The 19,897-nt window shown below is 39.6% G+C and overlaps 1 protein-coding gene across 3 annotated transcripts in view; it reads right to left on the reverse strand.

Annotated features, from left to right (window-relative positions):
* Window positions 1-3,997: 3,997 nt before the first annotated feature.
* Window positions 3,998-19,897, reverse strand: part of LOC121386839 — a 45,243-nt gene continuing 29,343 nt past the window's right edge. For all 3 annotated transcript variants that reach the window (XM_041517853.1, XM_041517855.1, XM_041517854.1), the window contains 4 exons: window positions 16,965-17,031; window positions 8,308-8,417; window positions 6,812-6,932; window positions 3,998-4,680 (listed from right to left, as the gene is read on the reverse strand). In XM_041517853.1, coding sequence (XP_041373787.1) covers window positions 4,311-4,680; window positions 6,812-6,932; window positions 8,308-8,417; window positions 16,965-17,031 — 668 coding nt within the window. In that variant the 3' untranslated portion in view covers window positions 3,998-4,310. The remainder of the gene's footprint in view (window positions 4,681-6,811; window positions 6,933-8,307; window positions 8,418-16,964; window positions 17,032-19,897) is intronic.

The raw sequence follows: 19,897 nt of genomic DNA on the forward strand, positions 1-19,897 counted from the left end.
CGATTGCTTGAAACAACATGATTTTAAGAAAGATTTAGTGTTTGTAAAATTAGCTGCGGGTATAAATGATATGTTGTATAAATGTGTTCACCCAGGAGGAACAGAACTTGACATTTCAGACATTCTTGCAGCTGAAATTATTAACAAACTGAAACTGTTTAAAGACAATATACAATTATTTGATCCTGTGGCTGTGTCGATTCCCACTGCTCGTTTACAGAAAACATTTGAATCAAATACAACATTAAAATTTTCATTTTTTTTCTAATGATGAAAGAGAATCCAAGCAGAAGTTATTGAATGCAAAAATATATCAAATCAATATCATTATTCCTCTCTTACCCAAATGGAGGGTTTTTCCAACAATATGCTTGGCTGTGATAAAAGAAACTACCATTGTTTAACCAAGACAAGAAATGTTGATTAAAGCTAAGATGATTCCTAGTTGTAAACGTGATGTAGTGCCAGATGATTTTGAAGGTGTGTTGGAACCAGATAAACGTTCTGAACATCAAAACTTATTGATCGCAAGATCAATTTCAAAGGTTGTAAATGCTTCTACGTTGGTGCAAGTAATGGATGTGTCTGATGTCCCTGTTACAATTTTTGAACACACTCCATTGGGAACATTTTATGCAGCTATAAACCAGTGTGAACAAATAGCATGTATTGGTGTTTATGAAATTGTGGGTGCAGTCAAATCAAATGTACAGTCTACTAAGGTGGGTAAACCCTCGAGCATAATCAAAGCAGATTTCAATTTAGACAGTACAGAATTAACTTTTGGACAAAAGAATCCAGTTGTGTTCAATGCTGAATGATTTTCATGATGTCGTATCATCAGGTCCCGATGATCTTGATCGTACTTCCATAGTTGATCATAAAATTGACACAGGTACTTCGCTGCCTATTAAACAATCACCAAGACGAATTTCTGGCAATTTAAAGGAAGACGTTGACAGGCAAACACTGGCAATGTTAAACAATGATATCGAGGATAGTCATAGTCCTATTTGTCTGGTTCGGAAACAAGATGGTACACATCGATTCTGTGTGGATTTTCGTCGTCTTAATAATGTGACACATAAGGATGCGTATCCTTTGCCAAGAATTGATGAATGTATTGACAGTCTAGCAGGTTCTATATAGTTTAGTACACTTGATTTGGCAACTGAGTATTGGCAGGTTGGAGTAGATCCCCATGATGGAGAGAAAACTGCATTCAGTAGTGGTAATGGTCTTTACCAGTTCATCGTAATGCCGTTTGGACTAACAAATGCACCAGCGGCATTTCAACGGCTGATGGAGTTTGTTTTAGCGAAACTGAGTTGGAAGTGTTGTCTGGTTTATAGTGATGATATTATTGTATTGAGTACAAGTTTTCAACAACATGTGGATTTACTCAGGCAGGTGTTGCAATGTTTACAAAAGCCTGGTCTGAAAGTTAAACCTTCAAAATGTCACTTTTTCAAACAGGAAGTGATTTTTTTTGGGTACAAGGTGTCTAATAAAGGGGTGGAGCCAGACCCGCCAAATGTTGAGAAGATGATATATTACCCAGTTACATCGACTTGCGGAAGTTCGCACATTTCTTGGATTGGTATCCTACTATCGGCGTTTTGTGTGAAAGTGTTCGGAAATTGCAGCATTTAGAACGCTGAAAGACAACTTGGTTAATCCTCCTATTTTAGCCTATCCTGACTTTAGTAACGTGTTTATATTGCAAACAGATGCTTCAAATGTGGTTGTAAGTGCAGTTTGGTCTCAAATGAATAATGGGAAGGAACTGTGGTAGCCTTTGATATGATGACCTTCCAGATATTGCATTAGGTAGGGCTAGGGATGAAGGTTAACATGGCCATAATGATATAGAACTGGGAGATGCTCTAGTACATGGATCTGTTGATGCATGAGTTCCAAGACAAATATGGTCTGGTCGATTAACAACCAAACCAAAACATCTTGAAGAATTTGTAAGTACAAATTTGTAAATACTTGTATATAAAGTGTAAATAAGATGTATATATTAGCAATGCTACATTAATAACATGGCCTTTTGATATGATATGTAGTATTCAATAATTATACATAGGTTTACTATAAAATCGTGTCATTTTATTTATTTTAAAACGTGAACATTGTCCACGTATAGTCGAATTAGGTCATAAATGTTATATATTGCAGTGTATTACATTTGCTCTCCTGTTATATTTAGTGATATCTATTATTAGCATTAGTAGAGTCGCAGATGACTTAATTCTTAGGGGGGAATAATGCAACAATGTAATATGTGATGTGGTTTTGGAAGGTAGTAGCACGTGCAAGGCATGTAAGGGGAAGGTGGAAAAGTCATCGGCAGTTCGAGATTGGAGTGACAACGAGGAGACACGTGTTATTGTATGCAGCTGAAGATTGGAAATTAGGGTTAGTAAATGAGAGTTTACATTATGAACATTATATATTTGCTACTTAACTTTTTTTAATTGGCATGTTCATGACAAACATATGTTTCACATAAACATTTCCCAACCTTTTCTAAATTTATTTTCTGAAAAAAATACACCCAAACGTCACGTAGCTACTTCGTAGTTCATTTGATAGCTTATTACCAGCTTCTGTGGTGTCGTGGTTAAGCCATCGGTCATAAGGCTGGTAGGTACTGGTTCACAGCCCGGTACCGGCTCCCACCCAGAGTGAGTTTTAACGATTCGAATGTAAGACCACTATACTCTCTTCTCTCTCACTAACCACTAACAACTAATAAACTGTCCTGATCAGACAACTCAGACAGCCCAGTTGTGTATCCAGGACAACTTGCTTGAACCTTAATTCAATATAAACACGAACATAAGTTGAAATGAAATAAACATAAATTACAGCTTATTACATCTCGTTTATTGTAAGTCATGGTGATGTTGCCAAAAGTACTTATAATCTTGGGAGTATCATGTTATGTGACCCAGGATGTTTTTGTAAAAATGCAGAGTCCAAATATTTTAGTAGGCCGTCATAGCTTCAAATAGTGTACCAAGTGTGCACTTCATTTCAAAACATACCGGGTCCCACCTAGAGGGAGTTTTAACGACTCATTGAGTAGGTGTAAAGCCACTACACCTTCTTCTATCTCATTAACCTCTAACAATTAACAATTAACTCACTGTCCTGGACAGACAACCCAGATAGCTGAGGTGTGTGCCCAGGACAGGGTGCTTGAACCTTAATTGGATGTAAGCACAAAAATAAGTTGAAACGAAATTAGATGTTATAAACTGTCAAGTAGCCGTATGGCATTTGGGCCCAGTTTTCAGAAAAAAAAAAAAAATTATTTTCATAAATATGATAACTAAAAAAATTCTTATATTTAGAAAATATGTAAATTTATGCAACTACCCCCCCCCCCCCCCCCCCCCCCCCCCCCCCCCCCCCCCCCCATCCACAGTGCTCAAATTCGAGCAAACATTATACAGATATTTGGGCAAAACGTTCTAACATGAGACCTTTTTACCGTGTATTTCCACCATTCCACCCTCAAAATTAGTTATAATCCATATACAAAATGCGCAGGGATTCGTTTGCAAACCTATATAGCGGTTTGGTAGTAATCTATATGAATAAATGTTGATATGCAGATTTGGGCATTTTCGTTTAAAGCCTTCCCCCCTCACCTATAAAAATAGGAGCCTGTACGCCTATGTTTATATCGAAATAAAGTTGCTTCTTTGGTGGGGTGGGGGGTTATATAAAAATTATCTGGGGTCAAGTGACGTCGTTTTCAACCAAAAATACTGTGACCATATTTGACTATCACATCAGGGCTATTATGTTAAGGAAGGAATGTTTTATCTAATGACGCATGGAAGACAGTTTAATTCATGTTAGATGGCGTCAGACATACGCTCAAGAAGCACACGGGTAATTAGAGGGAAAACCTGCTGCTGTCATACAATGAGCTAGTGTTTCCGAAAAACAGCAAGGACTCATTTATATGACTGAATTACATGAATTAAAGACGTCTTAAAAACCTCTATCACAGTGAGGGGTGGACGTAGCTCAGTGGTGAAGCGTTTAGCTGATGCGCGGTCAATCTGGGATCGATCCCAGTCGGTGGACCCATTGAGCTGTTTCTCACTTCAGCCAGTGCCCCACGACTGGTATATCAAAGACCGTGACATGTGCTATCCTGTTTGTGGGGTGGTGCATGCGAAAGGTCCTTGCTACTAAGACTATCCATTAGCCGATGATTAATAACCAATGTGCTCTAGGTTTCAAGAAAAATGTCCCTCAACTGTTACATGTAGCTCTGGTGTGTGTCAGGCCTTATCATCTGGAAGACTTACCATCTGGTCAGAACGTACCATGTGGACAGTTCTTACCATGTGGGCAGAACATACCATGTGGGCAGAACTAATTACCATCTGGGCAGAACAACTTATCATCTGGGCGGAACTTACCACAGGGCAGAACATACCATCTGGGTACAACTTACCATATGGACAGACATACCATGAGGAAAACTTATCATCTGGGCAGAACATACCATATGGGCAGAACTTACCATCTGGGCAGAACTTGGCGAATTCATCTCTCGTGTCAGTCAGTGACGTTTGCTCACTTTGAGTTGCTATGGCCTGACAGGGTTTGATATTTTTCAGCAGACAATTCGTTATTGTAAAGTGATTCCTGAAACAATAACAGAAAAGATGAGTATTACACGTATGGCGTTCACCTTAGAATTTTTTTTATGGAAACAAAATAACTAACACACTTTGTAGTCAGGTCCCATTGTCCAAGAATCAAACGTGCAGACATTTTGTTGTTGTTGTTGTTGTTTTGTTTTGTTTATTTGTTTGCTTTTTTTTTTCTTTTTTTTTTCCTGTTTTTTTTTTTTTGGGGGGGGTGGGGGGGGGGGGGGGGGGTGGGTGGGGTGGGGAGGATTTGGTAAAACACAATTTTTAAACTTTATTTGGGGATGCTGAATCCAAAAACAAAATACGTTGGCCATCTGAAAAATTATGTTTTATGATACAAAATGTCTGAAAACAAATTGGCGGCAGATAGTTTAATTAATAACCATTTAATTGATATCCCAACGAATTTTATAGGATTTGTTTCGGCATTAGCATACATGTGTACATTTAAGTTATAAAAAAAAATCTATGTTGAAAATCTGAAAATTTAGATTTATGATCCATGATGGTAAAAAATACACAAGGTGGCTAAATAAAAATGGCGGCCATTTGTCATACAATTTATAAAATCAAAGACTTATGAATGGCATTATTAGCTGTTATAAACGTGAGAAAGTACCTGTTTGCCTTAGGCCGATTAACAAAACTAATTCGTGATCAGGGCCGTATCTCTGCACAATGCAGAGTTCAATGGAGAGTTGGCAAAATAGTGCTTGATTTTAGGAATCTTAATCTAGTGCCACGTCTATAGGACAGCCACTCCCGAGGTGATTCTTCACTGGAGAATAATTTATCGTGCATCGCCACAAAGAAGACTGCCACTCCCAGACGAGTTACTATAAATCAAAACTGGCATCGGATAGATATTAAGAGAGAAAACAAGCTGTCGCCACTTCATGGGCTACCCTTTTCCATTAGCAGCAAGGGATCTTTTATATGCACCATCCCACAGACAGGTTAGTTCATATCACGGTCTTTGATATACCAGTTTTGGTGCACTGGCTGAAATGAGAAATAGCCCAATGGGCCCACCGACAGTGATCGATCCCAGACCGACTGCGCATCGAGCAAGCGCTTTACCACTGGGCTACATATCGCCCCCAGATGGCACCCGTTATGAATATTGTCACCACAGCTATCAAGTCCGTCACTTCAAAGAAAGTATCAAAACATACCACAAATATAAAATTAGTTCACCATATAAAATGATGCAAGATGGTGCCAAATCATAATGATTTGCATTGGGGGAAAGGTGACTTTCAACATTTAGTCTGTTTGATAATACATTACTGTACATTTTATGTATTATATCAAATATGGTATCTTTTCTAAAAGGGTTGATTAACAAACTCATCAAAAAAAAAAGTATTTTGTTTAACGACACCACTAGAGCACATTGATTTATTAATCACCGGCTATTGGATGTCAAACATATGGTAATTTTGACACAGTCATAGAGAGGAAACCTGCCACATTTTTCCATTAGTAGCAAAGGATATTTTATATGCACCATCCCACAGATAGGATAGCACATACCACGACCTTTGATATACCAGTCGTGGTACATTGGCTGGAACGAGAAATGGCCCAATGGGCCCACCGACGGGCATCGATCCCAGACCGAATGCGCATCAGGCGAGTGCGTTACAGCCTCAATAGAACAATTGAATGCAATTGATGGTGGAGGCAAATCTGTGTCATGCCCATGCTTTACCACTGGGCCAGAGAATGAAGGGCCATGACAATAGCTCTGGCATGTTTTCATGATTTTGCCGATTCTGTTTGGGAATTTGAATATAAACGAGGCTTCAAAATGAAGCCTTATGGGAGTATATGTGTTAGTTAAAGGGGAGAGGTGCGGAAAGAACAAGACACAGAGAGAGATGGGGGTACGGAAAGAACAAGATACAGAAAGAGAGGGGGTATGGAAAGAATAAGAGACAGAGAGAAGCATAATGGGGGAGAGAGGAAAATAAATTGAGATAAAGGGAAACAGGCGAAAGAGACATACAGGCAGACATATTGTCAAAACCGTCTTTGAATTCTGTCTTGTGTAGATATACGAGTATTGAAGCGTTAGTGGCTTTATTAATACTATATAGATACACAATTTGTAAACCTACCCACACACCGTTTCAGCATAGCTCAAGTTTGTAACGTTACTGGCGAAGAATTTAATTTGACAGGCTGCATAAGTTGGGCAGATACTCAGATATACTTGCAGTTGCGAAAATCTTGACTCAGCTGAAAATAAACAACAAGAGGTATATGTAGAGTCAAACGTCGGCATTACGACCTCTGCTTTCTCGTTAGCCAGGGACATCTGGACGTCGTGAACTGGTCCCAGTGTCCACTGTTTCTAAACATTACGTTTATCGCGACCCAACGTTATATCAAGCTGTTTGGATCATAGTCCAATATATCTGCAGTCAACTGGGTATGATTTTAGATACATATGTATGTAGACAGAAAACCAGATTAATATTACGACGTGGTATGGGGTTTTTTCGCGAATTCACACCTTAGCGCATGTTCGAGACATCTAAATTTCGCGAATGACTGTTAGCACCTGTAAAAAAACCCCACATAAATGGTCTGGAAAAACACACCTCATTGTCGAAAAAGCGGTGTTTCTTGTTACTCGACATCAAACATTTCATTTCAATTAACTTGTTTTGGTGCTTATATCCAATTAAGGTTCAAGCACGCTGTCCTGGGCCCCCCCCCCCCCCCCCCCCCGGCTATCTGGGCTGTATGTCTGGGACAGTAGGTTAGTTGATAATCGTTAGTGGTTAGAGAAAGAGAAGAAGGTGTAGTAGAAAAAAAGATATGTTTTATTTAACGACGCACTCAATACATTTTATTTACGGTTATATGGTGTCAGACATATGCTTGAGGACCACACAGATATTGAGAGAGGACACTTCATGGGTTACTCTTTTCGATTAACATAAAGGGATCTTTTATATGCACCATCCCACAGACAGGGTAGTACATACCACGGTTTTTGATATACCAGTCGTGGTGCACTGGCTGGAACGAGAAGAGGGTGTACAGTGATGTGATGCCTATTTTAAAATAAAAGCTGAAAATATATTTTAAAAGCTAAAATCTCTCTACAGTACCTACATAAAGGTAATCTTTTAGCATTTCCAATGAAATCCAGTCCATTTTCTGAAAATTATTTCAAGCCAAAAAAAAGCTGAAATCAGACAAAAAGCTGAAAAATCACATCTCTGGATGTAGTGGTGTTACACCTAACCATCGAGTCGTTAAAACTGGCACTGGGTGGGAGGCGATACCAAGCTGTGAACCTTGTACCTACCAACCTTATGTCCGATGTCTCTATTCAATTAGGGAGATCGATCCGACTACACATAGTACCTCAGGTGAGTGCTCTACAACTGAGCTAGGCCTTGCCCCTGTTAAATACATGAGAGAGAGAGAGAGAGAGAGAGAGAGAGAGAGAGAGAGAGAGAGAGAGAGAGAGAGAGAGAGAGAGAGAGAGAGAGAGAGAGAGAGAGAGAGAGAGAGAGAGAGCTACAACCCAGAAAAACGAAACAAAACAGACAAAGCCAGTTGACAAACTCTCCATAGAACAAATCTTAGTTAAACTCACTTCCGCACAAGTTCGATACCCCTTTGGCAAGGTTCGACAAAGAGTACGGGCCTTGAGGTTTTCCACATTGTTCCAGCTTCGAGTCTTTACACGTCAGTTCAAGTGCGTTTCTGAAATAGTATTGTTTTCAAAATGCAAAACCACAATTTACAATAATGCACATTATTTCCACAGAACTAATAGTCCAGCAGAGGAATGTGTTTTTCCTGAAAGTTGAAATAGGGGTATTAATTAAAGTTACATTCTCTGGTTACCATATTATAACATCATTTACAAATGTGAAATACAAGCTCAAATGCACTTTTTAAAAAGTCGTGTCTTCGCTGTGAACGGATATCGTCAAACGTATACGCTTGATTCGTCGCCTGTGCCGCCATAGCTCGGCAAAGCACAAACGACAGCCTGTTGTTAGTTTCAGTTAACACGTGCGTTTGCCGATTTCAAATTGTAGGGTTCGTCTCAAAAAATTAAAAGAGAAATCTTGCGCTGTACGAAGAACGTGAGGATACGGTACTAGAGTCTTTAGTTAAAACCGGTTTGATCTTCACAACGTATTATCGACAGTCGTACCTTCCTATTTCAGAATTGATATTTTACAAAGTGTTAGTAGAACTTTCAAACTTCAGTTTGTATACTAGTAACACATTAATCATGTATATATTTTTAAAATAAGATATACTAAAGTAGACAATGAACGTTTTCACTTCTTAATTTTACGTGTTAAAATCGAGAAATTCAAATAAATATTATTTCGTTTGGAAAGGGTAAAGTTAGGGTGAGGGGGTTGTTTAACGACATCAAAGATAAAGCATATTGATTTAATAATCATCCGACCCCATACAACCGTAAATAAAATGTGTTGAGTGCGTCGTTAAATAAAACATATCCTATCCTTCCTTCCATCTGCTGTTGGATGTCTAACATTTGGTAAGTTTGACATATAATCTTAGAGAGGAATCGGGTGCATGTGCAGGGGGAGGGTATTGGAGGTCGAAACCCTTACTTGCCCAAGCTTAAACAAAATGAAATGTATTTTTTGGGGAAGCATGGCCCCATATATAACCCCAACCCCGCTGAAATCCCTGCACACGCGCCTTGGAAACCCGCTACATTTTTTTTTTTTTTTTTTAGCAAGATATCGTTTATATGTACCATCCCACAGACAGGATATCACATACTATGGTCTTTTATATACCCGCCGATGGGGATCGATCCTAGACTGACCGCGCATTTCCAAAAAAAACACCTTTTTAAGTCTAACTAATGAATAAAAATAACATAGTCTTGAAAAATGTTACGTAAATCGAACACAGTACCCTCTTCATCTACCCCTAGAGCGTTACGTAATTAGTAACACCCCCTTACATGTAACGCGTCTGCCAACAGCTGGCCACTGTCAAAATTTCAAGGCAAATCCCCCACCCACCGACCCCTGGAAAGGCGTTGTGAATATAAATATGTTTTGAAGATATGAGACGACCCCTCAATCAAGACAGTTAAATTTGTTCAACAATTGCGAAATCTTACGTGATCTCTTGTTGGGGAATTCTATACTTGTCATAAGCCAATGAAAACCGAGATCGGTATGAGCCCGTCAAAAGTGTCCCACTTTCAAACTACTGGCTTTGTTTTTGACCTGGATAAGCCAGCGTAGTGAAACCAATGCGGAGTGCGGCGTCATATATGCACCAAACGTAGTTGGATTTTCTGTTCTATATGCTTAAATAATAAATATATTCCGGATACTGCCGCTTTAAGTTTCTTTATTGTTGATTTTGTTTAAGGACACATGCTAGAAGATATTTCCGGCAGATGGCATTCTGTCATATTTGACCATTTTGAGATATATTGCTTTCAACCAATCCCCTATCCCTAATTTGCTTTGGGGTTTTTAACTTTTAATATATATGTTTAGCTATTTTACTTCCGTCACTGGTAATTCATGATCCCAATTATTTGTTCAATCTATAATACAATACTCACAGCCATTTTAACAGTTTCCTATCGTTCTGACCGCTTCTAGTCTTTTGACTTTTATTGCTATCTACACTGGTGAGTTTTTTCTTCTCTCTTTTTTGTTTTGTTAAAACGTTTTTACAACGTTATAACAGCACTGTATAGGAACGACCAAACATTTAAGTCGTTAAAACATTTCCAAAACAGTTCTGAAACGTTTAAAGACGCTGATTGGAACACAGCTTCAACATGCTAACCGATAAGCACAATCTCACATGCGTGTACGATATAGGCACTCTTGAGGACCACATACGAAGTACGTATGTGTCGACAGAGTGCCACCAGAGGTTGGTAAATTAGCCGAATTCGCCGTAAAGGGGCCAGAAATGAAGGCAAACAAAGGTACACTTCGGTAGATATTCAAAGGTCCACATACTGCACTATGTTTTTTCACCATTTCTGTATTTACCGTGTACCTTTATAAACCTGTTGTATTTCCCCCACTTTATTTTCTCTTTATCTCGAATGCATAAGCATATTTTGCTTGTCATAAGAAAGTTGATCTGTGTGCTTTAAAAACATCAAAACATAGTATTCAAAGAAACAAAACAGTCAAGCTTGCATATTTTCTATTCTGTTTGTCGAGATTTTATTTTATTCCGAGAGTTCAGCATTTCCGTTATTGAAACATCATGTGAATATAACGTTGCTTGGCCACCATGGTTAAAAAATGTCAGTGCGATGTGTTAAAAAAAAGAAAAAAAGAAGCCTAATAATATTTCACAAGAAGGGTTGGGTGCGTAAGGAGAGATATTACATAAGATCAAATATGTTTGTACAGTGGGGAGCTTGTATTCAAATTAAAGTAGTGAACGTACTCTGTATATGGTGTATTGTGTCAATAGCCTGCTGACTAACATTAATTGCCATTGATTGTATTGGCCCCGCAGGCAATTTAATTTCAAAACCATGAATTTAAACGCTGACAACTGTAATAGTTTCTTAAGCACAACCAGTTGACACACTGGTAGGCTACTTGATATTGGTAACCGGAACAGAAACGATGTAATAGCAGGATACAAGTATGGTATACGTCAATGTTTTAGACGTACTATGAATGAATGTTTATGCCCAGCTCTCACTTGAACAATTCTTTATACAACTCCGATGCGACTAAAACATCGTACAGCCGTGCAATTCCCGTAAGAATTATCTAGGCCCCCCCCCCCCCCCCCCCCCCCCCCCCCCCCCCCCCCCTGCGCAGTATCACTTGTGCAACTGCCTTTCAACTCCCGTGCGACTTTTCCTCCTGAAACATCCGGCAACTGTTCAAGTTCCGTGCGACCTGTATGAGTCCCGCGCAAGCGCCGTGCGATTTTTGTTCAACTCGCGTGCGACCTGTGCGCATGCGGTACAACCGCCGTACAACCAATCAGAGCGTTGTGCGACCGCCGTACAAGCGCCTCTCAATCCGCCGTTCGATCCGTGCGAATCGCATAAACGCAGGGCCTTTTGGCGTCGATCTTAACCGGGATGAGCGTGCCTGAACCTATCCTTGGATATGGGCACTTAAAAATAGTGCCCATACCCATAACCGCACTTGTTTTGTATTTTTAGATCCGCCCAGGTTGTAATGACGATAGGGTTTCCACAATAACATTCTGGAGTAACTTGTTGGATGATGCCCAGAAAGCGTCCAATGATACAGATAATTTGGTCTCACTTTTCAAATATTGGCACATGTCTTAAACGATATCAGTTGCACGTGTAAGAGGAATCTCATCACATCAACACTGGTGATACTGTCCTCATTTTTGTTCCATTGGGCAGGCGACAAAAGGCCTTTCAGATAAATTCCCTTCTAATTCATGTCACAGTACACTTTTCACCGGATGTCACCCATTGATATGAATGATTTGACGCGTTCAGTCACACCTGAATTTCTTAATATAAAACAATATCTCCAAAACAGATATAGTTATTAGTGAAACTCTTTTTTGGGAGTCCAAAGTAGAACCATGTGTGGCCATATTGAACAACACTAATTCCACAGTACTACATATTGACATAGATATTGAAGAAGGAGATGTTAGATACATTCCTCGTGCCTTCTGTGTAGTTAACCGAGGCACAAACAGTGTAGTGATGCTATTCAGTGTCACATATGTCCTTGAGTCAGACCTTTAATAAGATGTATTGAAAGAACTTTGTTGGGGGTACATCCAGATACATTCCTGCCCATGCCATATCAAGTTATGTCAGATATCTGTGCAAAGTCCTCACTTCATTTAATTGGCGGTGAGAGTATTAGCAAAGTATACTCAACAGTATACTCAGCTGAAGAAACACTAGTGTAGTAGTACAGTATACACATGTGAAGAAACACTAGTACAACAGTACAGTATACTCACATGAAGAAACACTAGTACAACAGTACAGTATACTCACGTGAAAAACAAATTGTACAACAGTACAGTATACTCACGTGAAGAAACACTGGTACAACAGCACAGTATACTCATGTAGTACAAAGGTACGGTATACTCACGTGAAAAAAACACTAGTACAACAGTACAGTATACTTACGTGAAGAGACACACGTACAGTAGTACAGTATGCTCACGCGAATATACACTAGTACAACAGTACAGTATACTCACGTGAAGAAACGCTAGTACAACAGTACAGTATACCCATGTGAATATACATTAGTAGAACGGTGCAGTATACTCACGTGAAGAAACACTTGTACAACAGTACACTATGCTCACGTGAATAGACACTAGTATAACAGTGCAGTGTACTCACGTGAAGAAACACTTGTACAACAGTACACTATGCTCACGTGAATAGACACTAGTACAACAGTGCAGTATAATCGCGTGAACAAACACTAGTACAACAGTACAGTATACTCACGTGAAGAAACACTCGTACAGCGGTGCTGTATGCTCACGTGAATATACACTATTACAACAGTACAGTATACTCACGTGAAGAAACACTCGTACAGCAGTGTTGTATGCTCACGTGAATATGCACTAGTACAACAGTACAGTATACTCACGTGAAGAAACACTGCTACAACAGTGCAGTATACTCACGTGAAGAAACACTTGTACATCAGTACAGTATGCTCACGCGAATAGACACTAGTACAACAGTACAGTATACTCACGTGAAGAAACGCTAGTACAACAGTACAGTATATCCATGTGAAAAGACACTAGTACAACAGTACAGTATACCCATGTGAATAGACACTAGTACAACAGTAGAGTATACTCTCGCAAAGTGACACTAGCACAATAGTGCAGTATACTCACGTGAAGAAACACTAGTACAGCAGTACAGTATACTCACGTGAAGAAACACTAGTACAACAGTGCAGTATACTCACGTGAAGAAACACTTGTACAGCAGTACACTATGCTCACGTGAATAAACACTAGTACAACAGTGCCGTATACTCACGTGAAAAAAACACTAGTACAACAGTACAGTATACTCACGTGAAGAAACAATTGTACAGCAGTACAGTATGCTCACGCGAATAGACACTAGTACAACAGTACAGTATACTCACGTGAAGAAACGCTAGTACAACAGTACAGTATACCCATGTGAATAGACACTAGTACAACAGTACAGTATACCCATGTGAATATACACTAGTACAACAGTACAGTATACTCTCGCAAAGTGACACTAGCACAATAGTGCAGTATACTCACGTGAAGAAACACTAGTACAACAGTACAGTATACTCACGTGAAGAAACACTAGTACAGCAGTGCAGTATACTCACATGAAGAGACACTAGTACAATAGTACAGTATACTCACGTAAAGAAACACTAGTACAATAATACAGTATACTCACGTACGGTTATATGGCGTCAGACATAGGGTTAAAGACCACACATACATTGAGAGATGAAACCTGTTGTCGTCACTTCATGGGCTACTCTTTTTGATTAGCAAGAAGGGATTTTTTTTTTTTTTTTTTTCTTACTGCCCCCTTACCTTTCTCTTGCATTCCATCTCATTTCTTCCCGATGTGGCAACTCCTACTATCAAGGCACTTTTTTATATACACCATCTCATAGACAGGATAGTACATACCATGGCCATTGTTACACCAGTTGTGGAGCACTGGCTGGAACGAGAAATACCCAAATGTGTCCACCGACGGGGATCGATCCTAGACCGACCACACACCAAGCGAACGCTTTACCACTGGGCTATGTCTCGCCCCTCTGACGTGAAGAAATAGTAATAGAATGGTAGAGTATACTCACATGGAGACACACTAGTAGAATGGTAGAGTATACTCACATGGAGACACACTAGTAGAATGGTAGAGTATACTCACATGGAGACACACTAGTAGAATGGTAGAGTATACTCACATGAAGACACACTAGTAGAATGGTAGAGTATACTCACATGAAGGACACACTGGTACAACAGTATATTCACATGAAGAGACACTAGTAGAATGGTAGAGTATACTCACATGAAGAAACACTTGTACAACAGTATACTCACATGAAGACACACTAGTAGAATGGTAGAGTATACTCACATGAAGACACACTAGTAGAATGGTAGAGTATACTCACATGAAGACACACTGGTACAACAGTATATTCACATGAAGATACACTAGTAGAATGGTAGAGTATACCCACATGAAGAGACACTGGTACAACAGTATACTCACATGAAGACACACTAGTAGAATGGTAGAGTATACTCACATGAAGACACTAGTAGAATGGTAGAGTATAATCACAGGAAGAGACACTGGTACAACAGTATATTCACATGAAGAGACACTAGTAGAATGGTAGAGTATACTCACATGAAGAAACACTTGTACAACATTATACTCACATGAAGAGACACTTGTACAACAGTATACTCACATGAAGAGACACTTGTACAACAGTATACTCACATGAAGATACACTAGTAAAATGGTAGAGCGTATACTCACACGAAGAGACACTTGTACAACAGTATACTCACATGAAGAGACACTTGTACAACAGTATACTCACATGAAGAGACGCTTGTACAACAGTATACTCACATGAAGATACACTGGTACAACAGTATACTCACATGGAGAGACACTAGTACAACAGTACAGTATACTCACATGGAGATACACTTGTACAACAGTACAGTATACTCACATGGAGAGACACTGGTACAACAGTGCAGTATACTCACATGGAGAGTCACTGGTACAACAGTGCATTATACTCACATGAAGAGTCACTGGTACAACAGTGCAGTATACTCACATGGAGAGACACTGGTACAACAGTGCAATATACTCACATGGAGAGACACTGGTACAACAGTGCGGTATACTCACGTGGAGAGTCACTTGTACAACAGCACATTATACTCACGTGAAGAGACACTTGTGCAACAGTACAGTATACTCACGTGAAGAGACACTGGTACAACAGTACATTATACTCACATGGGGATACACTAGTACGACAGTACAGTATACTCACGCGAAGAAACACTGGTAAAATAGTACAGTATACTAACGTGAAGAAACACTAGTAGAATAGTACAGTATACTCATGTGAAGAAACACTAATACAAAAGTGCAGTATACTCACGTGAAGAAACACTAGTACAAGAGTATAGTATACTCACGTGAAGAAACAGTAGCACAACAGTACAGTATACGCACGTGAAGAAACACTAGTACCACAGTACAGTATACTCACGTGAAGAGACACTAAAGTAGTGTCGGAAATAGAATAAAACTGATTTTCGTCGATGATGTCTTTCATATTAAACTGATACGTAAATATTTTGTAAATATCTATTCAATGATACTCTACCTAATTTAATATTTACTTGTTTGGGTTCTCACTGATGTACAAGGTGGTGTTTACTCTTGAAATTAAATGAAAGATGTCGGTAAGCAGGTGACCTGTGACCTTTCTTGGAACAGACTATAACAAATTTTGATCGACGTGTCAATTTCATTGCTGTTGCAATATGTGAAGGACCGTCTCTGATGACTGTTTACCCCTATCCCTTTCGAAAACAAAATATGTGTAGACATTTCTAAGTAACTTTTGAGCAAAACTGTCAAGAACCATTCTGAGTATGTAATCTATTATACCGGTATTAAAGGTGCTATGTATTAATATTGCATAATGACAGCTATTGCATGTAATTTTTAAATTAAATTTTGCTTTACAGTTTAAAGACTACACCTTCAACTATATGCCCATAAATAATTATAACAAAATAATTTTATCTACTAGTAGAAAATACATTTTTATTTGAGAATCTTTATCACAAACAGGAAATGTTTTATTTAACGACGCACTCAACACATTGTATTTACGGTTATATGGCGTCGGACTTTATCACAAACAGATGCTCACATATAACAATGATATAGCACCTTTAAGTGGTTGCAAGATTGTGTAAATTTCTAATGTACTTATATTGAATTTATATTCAATAAATATGCTAATAATAATTAATAATGTATGCTGCAATTCAAAATACCCAGTTAACTTGCAGCTTTAAATTAAAAGTTTGTTTAAGGGTAAATGAAATTGACACATGTCGATCAAAATTTGTTATAGTCTGTTCCAATAAAGTGCACAACCCACGTGAATGGACACGTGTACAACATTACAGTATACTCACCGCTGTTCACATGTGCCGTTATACCTACAGACGTTTAAGCCGTTTATGTCGCAACCATCCGTGAGCTCTGGAATAAAATACAATATCGAAATCAGCTTGGTTTGGCCTCGTTTATGCACTGTCATCTTCAGAATATTACAAATGAATAGAAACCAATTAATCGAGAAGTGGGCATTGCAAAATGAGCCTGAGTATTGACATACGGTATAACACGCAATTTTGTCATATATTTTGTTTAATTATAACTTATAATAAGTATGCGCTGAATGAAAAGCTGTATGGAGCCAATTAGGCGAGAAGTGGTAATACACTGTAACATGCAGTTGTTTCATATATTTGTTCATAAATATGTAAGACATTCGTACACTTATCCATCACACTACGAGGGGAGGCTGCCAAAACCTTACTTATCTCTCGTGTCTCCTGGCAGCTCGTACATATTGCAAAGTGTAATAAACGAACATCTAAATTAGTTTGCGGTCTAGTATTTCCGTCACTGCTGTAAAAGGGAGTTAAGTCTGGAAGGAATACAAGTCATTGGAGAGGAAAAACCCATACACATAAATCAGGTATGAAAGTCCGGGTAGGACTCTCGTTTCTAAGAAATGAATATCCGTAAGGACTACTCTTCATAAGACCTCGGTTCCTTCTACACCGGATCTGAGCCGGGCTTGATTTAGATCGCCTGAGACGAAGTTTGTTTGGTTCAACGACACCATCAGCGCATATTGATTTATTAATCATTGGCTATTGGATGTCAAATATATGGTAATGTTGACACAGTCATAGAGAGGAAACCCGCTACATCTTTCAATTAGTAGCAAGGGATATTTTATATACACCATCTCACGGACAGGATAGCACATAACACAGACTTTGAAATACCAGTCGTGGTGCACTGGCCGGAAGCTCGTCTGAGCTGATTGGGTTGATGTGTATTGTTTTATTAACAACACCAACCATTACGACCGATATCACTTATTCTGAATACGCATCATGACAACTCGTGCTCGATATCGAAGATTCGTAATTCGGCATATAGTTACTTACTTTCAACTTCCTATGAACGTTACACACGTGACAACACACAATCAAGAGCATTTACATCATAAACTCTAGAGGAACACTCATTTTGCTTCAGTCAAGATTTAACAGTCAAATTTTAAAAGTAAGTATGTCCAACTAAACAGCAAGACGTAGCGTATGAATATGTATACTCTGTCAAAAAAGAAACGCATAGGCGAACAATTCATGGAATCATCTCTTTAATATAAAGTGGCTAATTTCGTTACTTATGATCATATCACAGTAACATTTGACATGAGTATGTGACGGTGTGCGTGCATGAATTGACAGCAGTGGAAGCGTTTTCGTCACCAAACAGCGTCGCACGAGGGCGCTGGAATCAGTACCGTGTGTGGCCACCAGCAGCAGCAATCACTGCGCGACATCTCGTTGGCATAGACTGAATGGGTCTCTGAATCCGGGCACGTGGAATCCTAGCCCATTCTTCCTGCAGTGCATGTGACAGTTACGGGAGTGTCTGAGGCTCCGGGTCACACTGGCGTACACGTCTGTCCAGTTCGTCCCATATATGTTCAATGGGGTTGAGATCTGGCGATATTGATGGCCATGACAGCACATTAATGTTCGCATTATGTAGGAAATCCATTGTTACACGTGCCGTATGTAGCCTGGCATTGTTCTGCTGAAAGAGTTATCTCTGCCGATCCAAAATGGGAAGCATGTGACGACGAAGAATGTCATCCCGGTAGCGTACAGCTGTCAGGTTGCCTTGTACGAACACAAGTTCACTTCTGCCTGTGTATGAGATAGCTCCCCACATCATGACACTCCCTCCACCGAATTTGTCAACTTGGGCGACGCAGTTACTGGCAAAACGTTCATTGCGGCGTCTGTAAACACGTTGTGGTCCATGACGTCGCTGTACATGTAGAAGGAAAGGTGACTCGTCGTTGAACCATACTCGCCGCCAGTTTGCCAAGTTCCACCCCTGTACATTCGTGCACCAGCGAACACGTAAATGTCGATGTTGACGTCGCAGGACGGGGCCAACATACGGTCTTCTAGCCCGTAAACCAGCTTCTCGAAGTCGGTTCCGAATGGTTTGTGCAGACACCCTTCTCAAACAAGGTATGCATCCGGCAGTGTTCGTTGCTGTGGCAGTTCTGTGACGCAAGTGCAGAACCCGGATATAGCGATCTTGTGCTGCAGCTGTTATGCGAGGTCTTTCACTTCTGGGCCGGTCTTCATCTGAATGAAACTGCTGGTACCTGTCCCAGAGACGTGAAATGGTGCTCTGATGGACGTGCATGTGGCGTGCGACTGCTGACCGCGATTCACTTAACTGGAGGCGGCTTATTGCAATGTTTCGATTCGGCAGGCTTAGTCTTGGCATCTTGTAACAACTCGTCTACGTCGAAATGGAAATGAGGCATCACTGCGAGCATTGCAGCATTAAATATTCATCACTACCCAAATGTTTTCCCCGAGTTTCACGTGCATTCGCCGAAATCTGACCATTTCAAGCCGATTTCCTGCAATTGTAGCTCAACGTGCCACAACGTGCGTTAAATTTGTTTTAGAGTGCATTTGGGCATGCTGTCCCATTCCAGGAACATTAACAAACATGGTCATTCAGCAACATTGTACAAAAAAACTACCATATTTTGTCAAATCATACACTTTTCTTCTTTCCCTATCACCTATGCGTTTCTTTTTTTGACAGAGCATAAATAGGTTCTTGGGGAATTCCCTAAATTTCCAACACGTTAATGCCGGTTTTACTACTTCAAATGCATTTGTTTAACCAATCTAATTTCGCGTTATATGTAGAGTTAATTAGAATGCCGGTTTTACTGCCTCAAATGGATTCGATTAGCCAATCTAATTTCGCGTTAATTGTAGAGTGG

Source organism: Gigantopelta aegis, chromosome 12 (assembly GCF_016097555.1).
Source record: "Gigantopelta aegis isolate Gae_Host chromosome 12, Gae_host_genome, whole genome shotgun sequence".
NCBI classification, from domain to species: domain Eukaryota; kingdom Metazoa; phylum Mollusca; class Gastropoda; order Neomphalida; family Peltospiridae; genus Gigantopelta; species Gigantopelta aegis.